This window comes from Panthera uncia, chromosome E1 (genome assembly GCF_023721935.1).
Source record: "Panthera uncia isolate 11264 chromosome E1, Puncia_PCG_1.0, whole genome shotgun sequence".
Lineage (NCBI taxonomy): Eukaryota > Metazoa > Chordata > Mammalia > Carnivora > Felidae > Panthera > Panthera uncia.
In genome coordinates this window covers 14,335,376-14,351,118 of record NC_064814.1, presented here as the reverse complement: position 1 = coordinate 14,351,118, position 15,743 = coordinate 14,335,376, and the positions used below count along the sequence as shown (strand labels likewise).

Sequence of the window (15,743 nt, the reverse complement as noted above, 5' to 3'; positions counted from 1 at the left end):
AAGTTAAATCATCTACCCCAAATCACACGATTATGAACGATGGAGCCTGACCTTTTGCTACCGCACTAAACCACCTGGCCATTGAGGGGACTTGCCTCTCCTCCTTTGCTTTCTGTCAGCCCTGGGCTTGCCTTCAAAAGGACGGCGTGTGTGAGGTATTGGTGGGACAACGCGGATCCTTCCGGGGCACGCTGACTTGTAGTGCCGGCACACCATTGGTGCCGCAGCTTCCTGCGGGCCCCCAGACCGGCCTGCCTCCAGCTGCCAGGATCCTCTCTCTCTCTCCATCGCCGTTCTGCCTCCTCAAGAGCCTTCTGTAGTTTCCTGTTGCTTGTTATACTAAATCTCCTTCCTTAGTTTAGCATTCTGAGTCTTCCTTTTAGTGGCTGCCCACTCCCCTCTCTAAAAAGACTTAGTGCCCTGGCTCAGCTGCCTCCACCACCCACATAGGATTTAGTAGCATTAGAGACCCGTCCCGTCTCCTCCAGGGCCTCCTCTCTGTCAGTGTCCCTACAGTACTATGGGAATCTTCCTAGAGGAACCTACTCTAATAAAACTATCCCCTTATGCTGTGCCCCCACAGCCATTATTAGTTTGTGTTTGCTGATGTGTTCCTTGGTACACATCCTGAATGTCTGTTTGCTCTTCCCAGCTAAATTATAATCACTTGGAAGACACAAATCAAATCTCATAATTCCATAAATATCTGAACAGAATAAATTCTTGGTAATGGTCTGATCAACGAGTCTTTTGCTTACTGGGCTTAGAAATCCTTACTATTCTGAACGTTTTCACTCTCAGTTACAAAAACCTCAAATTCTAACAATCGACATAAAGTTTAAGGCCCCCGGCACACAGCAGTTTTGAGTTGCATTTTTAAACTCACTTCTTAATCCATTTCAGGGTTTCCAATTGTTCACAGTTAATTCTTCTTACCAAGGGTGTATTACACTTGCTCAGCATTGAATGATACGGGAAGAATGGCCTTTCTTTACTGCATAACTGACTTTACTTTTGTTCACAGGTTAAAATCAGCCCTTCCATTTCACTGCAGTATTATATTGGTGGCATTTTTATTTAAGAAAAAAAGCTTTCTTCCACATGAACTTTTGTTACAAATCAGTTTATTGGGGCCAATCAATGGGCAGGACCTCTGAAAGGGTGTGGATTATCTGGTTAGTCCTTTGTGTGGCAAAAGGCTTAGATACTGCTTAGTACTTTGTTCATTCTTCATCATGTAAAGAAGTGTTTTTTTGAAGGATCAACACCTGACTGAGCCCTGCCTTTTTCATGGTAATGTTTTCACCTGAGTTGCTTCTTATGGTACCAAGAATTAGTTAACTAATACTTACTTAACCTTGGAACAATGTTTATCATAATCCGATTGGCAGATAGTCATTTTATTTAGGCCTGTTTCTTTATTGTATCAGGAACTAGCAAATCTCAGTAAAGAGTATGCTGGGAACAATTTTTTTTCCCTTCAAATAAGTTATCACTCTTTTTTTTTTTTTTTTTTCTTTTCTTTCCACCAAGGGCATGTTTCCATGCTGTAGACTTCAGCCTAGGAGCCACACATTAACCAGTTGGATTTCCCCTCTTGGGTTGAGCTCTACTTTTATTTTCAAAGCTGACTTTCCTATTACATGCTGCTGGCAGCTTTTCCTCCGAAATGTTCTCCAATATGATTTATTACACTCAGTTTTTTTCATGATAAAGCTTCCTCATGAGCATTACCACTAATTAATAGACAAAATGACCCAACACAATTTAATTATTTGGTAATGGTTTTCGGTATTTTCTTAAAGATGATGCTTTACAAGTCAAGGCCTGAACTCGCCTGGGTCATGACCTCTCTGCAGTGTTTGCAGTCTTGTTAAACAAGAAGTAAAGCAAAACATAAATTAGTGTTTCCATTATAAGTTGCTCTACATTTCCCAGTCTTTCAACACTCCGAAGAGCGTAGTCATTGTTAACGTTAGAGAAACTTTCACTAGGAAAATGGCAATTCCGTCTTTCTGGAGTAAAAAGCTTCTTCCTCAGTGCTGTTCTTCTAGGGCCAACGCTGCCTTCCTTGAGAGAAGGCAAGATGAGGGAGTTTGAATTATGGGCTGAATGGAGGGAATTGAGGGAATTTGAATTATGAGCATTAAAAACCTAAGGAAAAGGAGAGATAACAGTCAGTTACCTTTCATTGTAAGGCAGCTCCACCAGCCTGTGTGGCCTTTAGCATCTGTTAGCCTTCAGAGATCCCTTCCCAAGTTTACAGATGGAATTTCGTGCTGAATGTTAGAGCACCACTCTTCTGTGATAGCGGAAGTGTGTATGCGTTTGTGTTTGTAATTACCTCAGCTCCCCGGGTTTTGTTATTTCACCTTCAGACTTAGGTGTTTCTGCTCCTTCTGGCTTGGAATAGCCTTCCCCTTCATCTTCCTAATCAGCCTACTCATTCCTTAAGACTCTGTTCCAGAGAAGGAGCAGGAGAGCTTTCTGTGCCACATGTTCCCTCCCTCTACCACGACATCCTGTGCATAATACCTCCCACCTGTCCATGTTGGATCGTCATCATCTCTTTCATAGCTGTCTCTCTCTATATACAACATCTATTCCACATTCATCTAGGAGCTTGACGAAGCTCTGTTGAAAACGTGTTTGGTTTTTAGATAGTTGATGTCTTGAAGAATAGTAATGATTATCCTTCAGTTAAACTCCACAGGTATACTTCTTTTTTTTTTTTTTAATGTGGATTTGTTTATTTTGAGAGAGAAAGTGCTGTGCATGCACAAGCAAGGGAGGGACAGAGAGAGAGAAAGAAAGAGAGAGAGAGAGAACCCCAAGCAGGCTCCGTGCTGTCAGCACATTAGCCTAACAAGGGGCTCCGTCTCAAACCATGAGATCATGACCTGAGCCTAAATCAAGAGTCACTTAACCAACGGAGCCACCCAGGCACCCCACAAATATACGTGTACCCCATAGTCTTTGCACAGTCATCTGATATGCCAGTCACTAATTGTGCCAGAAGGGCTCAGCTTTCTTTGATATGCCTTTGTTTATGCCTGTGTTTCTTTGATAATGCCTGTGGTTCATTTTCCATTATTGGCACAGTAGGTGGACAAAAACGATGAATAAAACTGTGAATGGCTGGTATGCCTTATTGATAGTAGTGGTGTAATGTTTACAAAACCCAAATTGAAATTGTTTTGGTGTCTGATCTTCAATTTCTTAACATCTTTTCCTGCGTTTATTTTAATTTTCACATAATAATTTATTTTAACATCATGCGTTTCTAAGATCCGTGAATAGGTTCAATTGTTGTATTAAAGGCTTATCTGTGGAATGAGTGTGTACCATCAATCTAGTGACATAGTTTAAAATGTGTTCCTCTTCCATTTTCCAAGTAAGCGGTTTTTGGTTTTGTTTTTTTTTAATGTGTTTTCTTCATGAAGAAAGCAGTATACGATTTTGGATTCTGGATCTGGTTTCCATTCCTGCCTCCATTATATATTAGTTGTTTGACCTTGAACAAATTACTTCTATCTGTGAGATTCAATAGCCTCATCAGTAGAGATAACATGAGTACTTAATTGTCAGGATTATATGAACAGTAAATGAGACACTGATCTCAAGAGATGCCATACTGTAAATAGGAATAAATGGGAGTCTTCATATTGAATGATGAGGTACCCAGACCCCTTCCCCCATCGACTCCCAGAATGCTGGAAACTAGCCTTTAGAGCCCTCAGGAAGAAGGAAGATTCTTCCCTGGGAAAAATGTACACATCTTGACCTTTGAAGGACTCCCAATAATCAGCCAAGTCTTATCTGATCATCCTGTATTAAAGCCCTCAGACTCAGAGCTTCCAGTCATTAGTTTAATTTTTAAATCTGAATGGTCATCCAACAATCACCAAGATACTTGAGGAAAACCTACAGTAAACAAATAGGAAAAAAGGAACTCCAGGGAGACAAGGACTAGGCAGAGAACAGAAGAAAACATTATAAAATCTATAGGATTCACACAGACTTAAAATAAGGCATCATAGCCATTAAATATAATAGGATATAATAAAAAAAAAGGCATTCAAGAAACAAGAAAGAGCGCTTAGAAATGAAAATACACAACTTAATATAAATTTGGAAGATGATGTTGATGCTAACCCAAAAAGCATTAGAAAGAGAAAAAAATAAAAACCAGGAGCAAGAAAAAGGAAAAGAACAATAATAGATTAGTCTTAGTAGACCAGTATGCAACTAATGGAGATTCCGTGGGGCAGGGAGGCAAAAAACAAAGACAGAAAAACACAGAAAATGAATGAAAAGAAATAATCCAAGATATTTCCTAAAACTGAATGATTAGAGGTTTCCAGTTTAGAAGGGACCCATCTAACACCAACAGAATGAGTAAAGAAGGACTTATCTCAAAGTACCTAATTTTGCAATTATAGAATATAAGGATGAGAAAAAGATCCTTTAAAAATTAAAAAAGTAAAAGCAAAGAGTCAGAAAACCAGAATGGCGTCAGTCTTCTAGCCAGCAACACTGAAAATTAAAAGACAATAGAGTAATGCCTTCAGAATTCTGGAGGGAAAATTATATTTAGGCTTGTTCTCTCTACCTAGCCAAACTGTCACGTGTGGAGTAGACAGTATTAATGGTGGAATAAAAGCATTTCCAGACATTCAAAGTCTTTACATTTTCACCTCCTGTGCACCCTTTCTCTGGTAGTTATTGAAGTAGATGCACCGTGGAAAAGGGAATAAATGAAGTAAAGGGAAGACCCCGGGATGTAGGGGATATAACAGGAGAGAGGAAGGTTCTAGAGCTACAGCTGTGCAACAGGCCTAGAGAGCTATCAGTTCAGACTGAGCTTTGAGAACAGAGGACTCTAGGAAAGGGAGGTCTTAAACGAACAAACACACAAACTTCAAAATTCCCTGACATGTTTGAATGTATTGAAAAGATTTTCATGGTTGTGTGTGTTTGGGGAGGAACTTATAATAGGCACCTGGTAAACTAAGCAAAGGGTGAAATAGCAGTCATTAACTCTAATAAATATAAAATGTTTCCTAAGAAAGGAAATGTAATAGTATATTACATGGCTTAGCTGTCAATCATATTTATGCAATCATGATAAATACTGAATATAGATGGAACCAAAGACTATAAAATAACTACATTGGAAGGACAAGAAAAGAGACACATGGGGGGGGTGGTAAAAAATTAATATTAAATCTTCTTCATCTTCCATAATAGTCATCAAATTCTATTTTAAGCGGAAAACAAAAATCTAAAAATAGTGGTATCACCTTGTTATTGTAAGAAAAGAAGGTAAATACAAGAAGAAAAACTAAGAGTTTAAAATGATTGCCTTTGGAAAGAGGGACATGGGAATGGTGGCATAGGCCTGCTATAGTTTTTAAACATTTTTTTGTATGTTCTAGGGTTAAAAATAAAAATGAAATTTAAAAATATTAAATGACACAGTTATGTAAAGCACTCAGCACCATGCCTTTCACAGTTAAGTGTTGCATAAATGTAAGCAATTTTTGTTACCCTGCTCCTTCTTAAAAGCATAATAAATCTTTGCTAAGTGGGTGATACAGACTTTCTGTTCATTCATTTCCTTTTTCCCAATCCCTACCATACGTGTACCATGTTGGCCGTGAGAAATGAATTACAACATATACTTCAACATATATCTTTTTATTTGGTTTGTATGTCTCCCTGATTTATCCATTATTTTATTGACACGAATGACAAGAAAGAGCTGTTGTCTCTTTCTGGATCATGTCCCAAAGAAAGTGTCTCTCTTTCTGAATCATACTCTTGATACTTTTCTTTGGATTTTCATGAGGAAAATTTTGAATTTTTTTTCTTTCGCCTAATCACTTACATTTCTGCAATTAAATAAACGGATATGGTTCAGGCTTACTCTGGTTTCCTGACCAGTCTTCTCCTATGCATTTTAACACATTTTCTCCTTATGAGCAGGGCCGCAAGCTTCTTATCATTGGGACCACTAGCCGCAAAGATGTCCTTCAGGAGATGGAGATGTTGAACGCTTTCAGCACCACCATCCATGTGCCCAACATTGCCACCGGAGAGCAGCTGTTGGAAGCTCTGGAGGTGAAAACAAGTCAATGGATAGCAAACTGTCCGTACAACAGGAGCTGGGGCTGGCAGTAACGCTCAGGGTGTACCACAGACATTGCACCCGGTGCCTCATTTCTGTGCTGACCTAGAACAGGGCACCTGGGATATACTTTCAGTAGTTTCAGGAATTTGAGGAAGAGGTGAATGTCAGTGAAAGTGAATGACTCTCCCATTCCTTGGTGTAAGCAGTACCCAGCCTGCCAGGAATGAATTCCTGTGTGCCCGCCATGAGTGATACATATGGTACATGGGCCAGAAACTTGGAATGGGAGAAGGGGAGGGTAGAGTAATCAGCATGCAGAAAATTCGGTCCCTTGCAACAGCTTTCTGCCCATTTACCTGCATTTAATAAATTGGAACCGTGATTAAAACATTACAGACTTCAAAAAGCTGCAGAAGTAAAAGGAACTGCTTTACTAAGTCCATAATATAGGAATGTTTTCTTAAATTTTTTGAGGATGACAAAGTTTAATTTCTAATTTTCATTCATTCATTCATTCATTCATTTATTTTAATGTTTATTTTTGAGAGAGAGAGACAGAGCGTGAGCAGGGGAGGGGCAGAGAGAGAAGGAGACACAGAATCCGAAGCAGGCTTCAGGCTCCAAGCTGTCAGCACAGAGCCCGATGCGGGGCTCGAACTCACAGACCACGAGATCATGACCTGAGCCGAAGTCAGACGCTCAACCGACAGAGCCACCCAGGCGCCCCAACTTTTATTTTTTTTAATGTTTTTATTTATTTAGTTTTGAGAGAGAGACAGAGTGCGAGCAGGGGAGGGGCAGAGAAAGAGGGAGACACAGAATCTGAAGCAGGCTCCAGGCTCTGGGCTCCAAGCTGTCAGCACAGAGCCCGACACGGAACTTGAACTCACAAACTGTGAGATCATGACCTGAGCCGAAATCAGACGCCTAACCGACTGAGCCACCCAGGCACCCCAAATTTTAATTTTTTTAAAAAAACTATATTCTTCATTAAAACTTTTGGTTAATATCAGTGTACACAAATGACTTGATGAGATCTGTGAAAAAAATGTTACCTAGTGATTTGTTCAGCAGTGGTAAAAGCTTCTTGAAGTCCGCAAGACCCATGCGGTTGGGGCGTACTCCCAGCAAAATAGAAATTCTCTATATGATAAATGTCTCCAGATTACCTATGTGAGCAGCTCTGGTGTCGAGGTTGGTTAAGAATTAAATTTAGTCTCTGCTTTGACACATGTTAAAAATTGTAACTGATATAGGGGTGCCTGGGTGGCTCAGTCACTTAAGCGTCCGACTTTGGCTCAGGTCATCATCTCGCAGTTTGTGAGTTCGAGCCCTGTGTCGGGCTTTATGCTGATAGTTCAGAGCCTGGAGCCTGCTTCAGATTCTCTCTCCCTCTCTCTCTGCCCCTCCTCCCCTCACGCTCTGTCTCTGTCTTTCGATAATAAATAAATGTTAAAAAATGTTAAAAAAAATTTACTCAAAAATTATAACTGATATTTATTATGGGTTGGTTGGAGTTTTTTTTTTTTTCCCCACAGCCAGAAAACAGCCCCTATAGAAAACCCACAGTTTTCTATAGGAAAACAGGATTTAGGATACCAGCTTTCACTTTCATAATTTTACCTAATGGGTTAGGAAGGTCAGTTTGGAGTTTAAAATATGATAAAATCCGGGGCGCCTGGGTGGCTCAGTCAATTAAGCGTCTGACTTCGGCTCAGGTCATGATCTCACCGTTCTGAGTTTGAGCCCCATGTCAGGCTCTGTGCTGATAGCTCAGAGCCTGGAGCCTGTTTCAGATTCTGTGTCTCCTTCTCTCTGTGTCCCTCCCCGCTCATGCTCTGTCTCACTCAAAAATAAATAAACATTTAAAAAAATAATAAAATAAAATATGATAAAATCCTGTCAACTTAAACCAGTCAGGTAGCTCTTACCACTCTTCTTTTAGGGATAAATGTGACTGTTAACTAATGTTGTTATAATTAACTTACTCTCAAAGTGCTTTCGTTATTTTTATTGCTTTTGTAGCTTTTGGGCAACTTCAAAGATAAGGAACGTACCACAATTTCACAGCAAGTCAAAGGGAAGAAGGTTTGGATAGGAATCAAGAAGTTACTAATGTTGATCGAGATGTCGCTACAGGTAAGATGCTTCATTCTCTGTGTGATTCAGACACAGCTTCATGATATACCAAAAGGTTTTATATTTCCTTTACTAAGGTTTTAATTGTTTTAATGTTTATTTATTTTTGAGAGAGAGAGAGAGAGAGACAGAGCATGAGTGGGGGAGGGACAGAGAGCGAGGAAGACACAGAATCTGAAGCAGCCTCCAGGCTCTGGACTGTCTGCACAGAGCCCGATGTGGGGCTGGAACTCACAATCTGTGAGATGATGACCTGAGCTGAAGTCAGACGCTTAACTGACTGAGCCACCCAGGCACCCCACCTTTACAGGGTTTTGAATAATTTGTCATAATTCTCTTCTTTCTGAACTCAAGTTGCTATTAGTAGCCTGCTTCTGAGACCAGCAATAACTTATTGGTACTTTTCTTTCTTCTTAAAATTCAGAAATAGAAGAAAAGATTATGAAGTTACTTTCAATTTTAACTTAGGGAGTCATTAGATCTTAGAACTAGAAATGGCTTTGAAGGGCAATTGCTTTGCTGTTCCTCCCCACCCCCCACCCCCCGTTTTAGAGATGAGGGTACTGAGTGTCCCACAGGTGGTGAGGAGTTATCCAAGATCACACAGCCGATTACTGATGGAAGGAAGATGGTGTTGTTCATCAGAGGTCCAGAAGCTACTGTGCATTACACCAAAAGGGGCCTGGGAGACTGTTTTAAGGGACATGTTAATTGAATTGTACAGAATCGACTTAGGCTCTATATATTTCCCCCTGGCTGGGCTCCTAGAAATTTCATGCAAACTACTGTAGAGTTAAAGCATCCAGGATCACATAGAAAACTGAGCCCTAGGCTAGTACCCGGACAAAGACAGATGAAATTTCTCTGGGACTTTCGCACATCTACTTTTGGGGACTCCACCCTGCATGTGCCCGTCCTGTGTCTTCTGTCCTTACCTGCCATACTGGTTAGATAATAAATGTACTTCTACAAGTTCTGTGAGTTCAGGGATCTTGGCGATCGCTCACTATTTGAATCCACAGTGCCTAGAACAGAGCCGGACACACAGTAGGGCGCTCATCAAACTGTCATCAGATGGGTCCATCCCAGGTTATCGGTGAACACACCGGCTGCACTGTTGGCATGGTTTGCCGCTGCTCAGTCCTGCCGTTCACTCAATGGGAGCAGTGAGTGGCGGGGGGGGAGGTCTGAGTTTCACGGCGACACCTGAAATAGGCTCTTGGACCAATAACAAATTGAGAACATGAAGTGAAGCCTTTTTAATCTTTGCTGGCCCATCTATTTGAAAACAAAATTGTGGCTTTGAGAAACCTAAAGTTCAATCTATTGAACTTTCAGCCAGACTGAAATGTATTTATTTTCCATGGTGAGCGGTAAATTAAAGTTACAGGCTAATCACTTTGCTCAGGCTTCTTCTTGGTAAAGGTGCCTATACAGATGTATTAGCTCTTTCCTTGGGTAAAGATAAATCTGTCAAGATAGTCAGCTCTACTCTTCTTCTTCTTCTTCTTCTTCTTCTTTTTTTTTTTTTTTTTTGGTTTCAGCATAATTTTTTTTAAAAATTGGAGAGAAAAAACCATGTGGGTTTTTCTCTCCAGTCCCTACCCCTTCTTCCTTTGATGCCTGCAGGTCAGTGATCACCTTAATGCCTCTATGTACGTGGGGCAGAAAGTGAGAGTGGGGCACTCGGGCCTAATCTTCAGCGACTGACACTTCAGAGGCCTCTGAGTTTGAACCCCTTCATGTCAAATGGATTTCGTGCAGCTGAGTGAATTCTCTTTAGATCTGCCTTAGAGAGACTGAGCCTAAGTGAAGAGGCATGTAGTTGAGCAGAATATAAGTCATGTTACCTCTCTGTTCACTCCACACGATTCTGTTAAAACTTGCACAGTGCTGAGTATCTGCTCTGACTGGATGTCACCTGAGGGAATAAAGTCATTTATCTAGATCACTTTTTTCCTCCCTTTCTCTTGACTTTTAATTCCATAGCTACAGGCAAGTCAGTAAGTCGTTGCTCACACATATTAAATATATTTAATGGGCAAAGACCTGCAAGTACGGACTACAGCTGAGCTCCAGCCAGTTCCATTTTTTTAAAGAACTTGACAATTGATTCATATGTAATTCTATTCCCAAAGAGGGAAAATGTTTCTTTTGTTAGTTCTTCGTTCTTTTTCTTAGTCCTTTGTAGTCTGACCTCTTAACTTTGATACATTTGAAACTTCTGTTGGATGTTTTTCTGGGGATAGAAGAGAAGACATCTTAAAAAAAGAAAAAACAAAACTGTGGTTGGAGGGATCCAATTGTACCTTTCTGCACAGCCGCACCGCCGTTTGAAAGCTACTCCTGGAGGGCAGGGAGTTCCCTCTGGGGAAACAGACGCCTGCCCGGGAGCATTTTTTAAAAGTTAGGCATGTTTCTCACAATAAAAGTTCATCTTAAGGAATTAAAGATGTTTTTAATCATCATTTTTTTAGATAACATCTCTGGCTGACCACTGGGAACAAAATATATTTAAACAAATGAGTAAATATGAATATAAAAGGAAAATGAATAGAGAGCAATAGTAATAACCTAAATCTAGCCCCCGAACCAAAACTTCTCTATCTTCACCTGGACTCATGATGCCTTTTTTTTTTTTTTTTTTTTTTTTTTAAAAGATACTATTTTTAAGTAATCTCTGCACCCAGTGCAGGGCTCGAACCCACAACCCAGAGATCAAGAGTTGTATGCTCCATTGACTGAGCCAGCCAGGCGCCCCATGCGTGATGCTTTTCTGTCAGGGGAGACCCAGATTATCCAGGCGTCGCGTTAGGGGAGTCAGCCCCACTCTTCCTTCTTTTACTTTCAGCACAATTTTTTTTAATTAATCGCAAAGAAGAAACTGTGTGAGGGAGACCAAGGCTAAGAAAAGCTAACGTGTCAATCGTGAATAGATGGTAGGCTACTTTTTAGTCACCCTCAATTGGTTTTAAGTTTGGTCTCACCTTTTTTTCTTTTTTTTTTTTTTTTTTTTTTTTTTTAATTTAATTTTGGTTTTTTTGGTCTCAGTTTTATATACCTTGCATAATAAGTTCTATGACTTGGATGCCCTTTGAGCCCCCAAGAGTGGCCACTGTCTGCTCTCACACGTGTCCTCTTACACAGTGCCAGCTAACGGGACACTCAGCTGAGGTGCCTGGGAATGACCAGCTGGGTCATTTGGAACCCCATGCCCAGCAATTGTCTGCTTGGAAATCCCGCTCACTCCTCTGGAATGAGGTCATCGGCTTCGCTGTGTGTCAGAATGCTGGTCAGGGGGCAGGTTAACACATTTCTGTGACTCAGCAGAGCGCTGGAGGAAGTATGAAACCACGCATTTCCTTGGCGCGAAGTGCATAGTTATTAGAAGGTACCATTAACCCATCTTCTTTATTTCTTCTGTTGTGTTTAGATGGATCCCGAATACCGTGTGAGAAAATTCTTGGCCCTCTTAAGAGAAGAAGGAGCGTAAGTACATGCAACACTTAAGACCGTCAGCCAGACTTACCACTCTGTTAAATTCCACTGCCTGTTCTAAGACTTGCTCTACAGTGCGTGTAAATTTGAATTCTCAACCTTTCTTGGACAACTTTGTTTCCATTTATTAGAGTTCTTCACTGTGTTGTAGGCCTGAGAGACCAAGCAAGGAAATTGGTTGTTCTGTTGGTTTGTTCTCCTTGTCCTGCTTCGCAAAACTTCCTTGTCACAATGCAGGAAAAAACTCAATGGTACATATTTATTGGAGCCTGCTTTTAAATGCATGGGGCTATGACCGTTTTCTTTTGTGAAATGCTTATCTAATAGCAAATGCATAGTGAAAAACGTAGAAAAACCATTAAGAAGCTTTTAGTGATTTTGTGACGCATGGTTTTTTGTAGACCCTCATCTGGTTTTTTGTTTGTTTCTTTTGGGTATTTCTTTCTCAGTAGCCCCCTTGACTTTGAAAACGGACTCTTTGCACACACACAGTGACCAAAGGAAGTGACCAAGGTGAAGATGGCCTGGGATCTTCACTCAACTCAAGATCCTGGACAAAGTGAAACAGTCCCTACCTTCAACACGTGCTCACTCTGCATGATTAGTGCAATAAAACTCCCTCCCTTGTGCTTACTCAGATATTCTGCTGTTTTGTGGAAGGTACAAATTCGCTTTAGAATGCTGTGCTTACCTTTCTGTGCAAGCTAAGATGATTTCTTCTTCCTCGGTCTTTAAGTGCGGGCGATGTACTACACTTGTGAACACTACACGTTTTAAGCTCCCCACCGCCAGCGCCACCCAACCCTCTCAGTAAACGTAACAATGTTCCAAGACAACACTTGGCTTCTTAGAAGGAAGACTTTCTAGATGTAAACCAGGAAGAGTGACTGGAAGTGTGGGTTCAAAGGGATTATCTTACAACTCCCCTGTGCTAACACTAAAGGTACTTGGGTATTTGGTTTAGGTTCTCCCAGAAAACTGGTGGTTATCTTTGCCTGAAGGAACAGGGCTTTGAATTTCGAAATGCTGTTCTCAATCATTTTCAGAGATGTTTCCAAGTTGCAGTCAAAAGATCTTTCTTAATAGGAAGTCTGATTATTACTGTGTTGGCCGTGGCATATCCTCAATGTTACTGACTTGCTCTGTGGTTAAGAGATCTGCTAACCGTTACCGCTTGGTAGCTTGTTGTTCAAGACTTGTTAAAGACCCATGTGGAAAAAGCGTACACCCCTAAATAGAAAGGAGTCGTTACAATAAAATCATTTATAAACTTTCAGCACGTTACTAGTGTCCAATTCTACATGGGACAATTCTTTGTAATATTAAAGGCTTATTAGTATCCTTAGCTTAACAACTTAGAATTTATCCTTCCTTTATTTTAAACCATCTGTACTCTCTAGCATCTGTTAAATAAAACACTTTTCTCCAGAAGACACTGTTTTCTAGCCCTTGCCCTCTGAGTCTTTTAACATCCATTCCAGTACATTTAACACATTTCCTTTACCCTCTACACTCTTCTTCCAAAGGGAAGGAGAGCCCGTGGTTTGTCTTATAACGGAGTCAAAAGGAATTAATTAGGTCATCATATTTGTGATGAGACTTACAGAGCAGGCCACTCTCTCCCCACTGCTGCTTAAAACGCAGGGACAGGCAATCAGAAGCCATCTGAAGGGGCTTTGTGCCGCCCAGGGACTTGTTGCCACAGTGGCACTTGGGTGTAGCTCTGTCATTTGTCCCCGTGGTAGAAGGCAAGTTGTCTCCAGATCTTGCCATGTATGTATTTTTGGTTGACTTCAGTGTCATATCTATCTTGTTTTGGGTTTTCATCCCTAGCTTATTTTGTGGCTTTTTAAAAAGTGGATTGTATTGTGAAATTCTGTGATTCCCGGTGGCCAGTATCTTGGATTCCCTTATCTGTTTTACAGCTTGCCTCTTTTCTCTTCCTGTGAAAGCAGCACACATTGTATTAACTTATGTCTCTTGTTAAATGAGGTTGATTTCTTGGTGTTTTGTCCAAAACTATATTGAAAAATATAAATATATTGTTTAATGCAAATGAAGGAATGCAATAAAGAATATCTATACTTGAAAACATTCTGTAGACCAGTATTTTGTATGAAACAGTGTGTATGACTGATAGGAATGTGTGAAGAAGAGGGGGCTCAGAAGAGCCCCTCCTTGCTTTGTTACAACTAGTCTAAGGAGATGGATTGTTTTTATTTAAACATCTCTGGTTTGGGGCACCTGGGTGGGCTCAGTTGGTTAAGCGTCCGACTTCAGCTCAGGTCATGATCTCACGGTTTGTGAGTTCGAGCCCTGCCTTGGGCTCTGTCCTGACAGCTCAGAGCCTGGAGCTGCTTCCGATTCTGTGTCTCCCTCTCTCTCCGCCCTTCCCCTGCTTGCTCTCTCTGTCTCTCTCTCTCTTAAAAATAAACATTTAAAAAAAACTGATTTTCACTATTTAGGGAAGTATAGTCATTTAAAAAGAAAAATAGATCACTAGCATATTTTCGGATGTTAATGCGCAACAAGAACCTCCATACTTATTTTACTTATTTGCACCTTATTAAAAAACAAGTTATACCAAAGCTATAAATGGGTTAGGAATACTCCAGAAAAGAAAATTGTTTCGCAGAATTACTCCTGCCTGTGAAATGCACAAACCAAGGGATTCAGACACTCTCAGTGGGATTTCTTCACCCGTTTCATTTTGGAATCCTGCATCCTTTTTCATTTTTCTGAGCTATAGGATCTCTTAGTCTAAAAGCCCAATCTTCAGAGGTGGACCAGGCTAGGATGAAAGGCAGCTCAGAGAATCAGCAAGGCTCAGTGGGAAGAGGTCAGTTTCAGAGCCTCTCTGACAGCAGGATCAGCTCGCCAGGAGTTGTCTATACCTCCTAGGAGGACCCTAGGCCACCCTGGTCCCTGTGTAGCCTCGAGAAGGTGGGGTCTTGAAGTTATCCCAGAACTGTGCTGGGCAGAGCAAGAGAGCGTCTGAGGTCACAGGCTTAGTGACAAAGCAAAGGAGACTGCAGCCAGCTGCTGCCTTGGGTTTCTTCACATACGGATCCACTGTGAACAGGCTAGTTTTTGTCAGAAAATGTAATTAAAACTTCAAAAAAAGGCTATCTCCTCCTTTCTGTTATTTGTACATCTTCACTCAAATACCTTTAAAAATATATAACAGAAAAACCATAATGGTGGCTGAAATCTGAAACATGGTTTGCCTTAAGGCTGTCTTTTCATGTCCCAAAACCTGCAGTGAACAGCCTCCGCTTTAAGTTTCCACAGCAAGGCATGGAGTAGATTCGAGTGTGTAAATCACGAAGTCCTGGTTAACAGACTTGTTGAAGCACCGAGTCAGCGATCAACAACCAGCCCAGCCCAAGCACAAAAAGGTGAAAGCAAGATTTCATGTTCCTCGCCCGGCCGCTTGATTCAGAAGCCTCGTCAAAGACGACACTGGGGAAGGTGTGGATGAAAGTTCAAAAACGCATGTAAATTTCAGAAGTTGCTGCAAAATGATCTAAGTTTCTCCTCCACTGGCAAGCGGTGCTGAGACTGGGCCCTGGAGTTGCGCCCACAGAGGCCGTGTGCTGTGCAGACAATGTGGCCTTACAATGCAGCACAGAGCACCTGTGAGGGGCAAGAATCCTGAGCCGTGAAGACAGAATTTGCAAGGAGGACTCATGTTTGAAATTTTCCCAGCATACGGTCTCTCCACACAACTGACTTTGTCCCACTATTTGGGGAATTTAAGATTAATGGTAAGGTAACTCTTTGCCTCCTAGAAAGTTCTCTGTTAAGCTAAGAGAAATGATGACAGCGGAGTAACCATAAATTTTGCTGCATTAACTTCACCTGTGTGTACGTGGATCACCTACAGCTTACGTGTCCGTCCACATACCCAGGGTGGCCTGGATCTACCACTGGACCATTGGATACCATCATTGGATACACCTAGAATAGCCTC

General features: G+C 41.1%; 1 protein-coding gene across 2 annotated transcripts in view; it reads left to right on the top strand.

Annotated features, from left to right (window-relative positions):
* Nucleotides 1-13,862, top strand: part of NSF (N-ethylmaleimide sensitive factor, vesicle fusing ATPase) — a 147,778-nt gene extending 133,916 nt beyond the window's left edge. Inside the window, exons 18-21 of one of the 2 annotated variants that reach the window (XM_049637588.1) lie at nucleotides 5,989-6,123; nucleotides 8,159-8,272; nucleotides 11,706-11,761; nucleotides 12,220-13,862. In XM_049637588.1, coding sequence (XP_049493545.1) covers nucleotides 5,989-6,123; nucleotides 8,159-8,272; nucleotides 11,706-11,761; nucleotides 12,220-12,265 — 351 coding nt within the window. In that variant the 3' untranslated portion in view covers nucleotides 12,266-13,862. The remainder of the gene's footprint in view (nucleotides 1-5,988; nucleotides 6,124-8,158; nucleotides 8,273-11,705; nucleotides 11,762-12,219) is intronic. The other variant, XM_049637589.1, reaches the window with a different exon arrangement.
* Nucleotides 13,863-15,743: the final 1,881 nt, after the last annotated feature.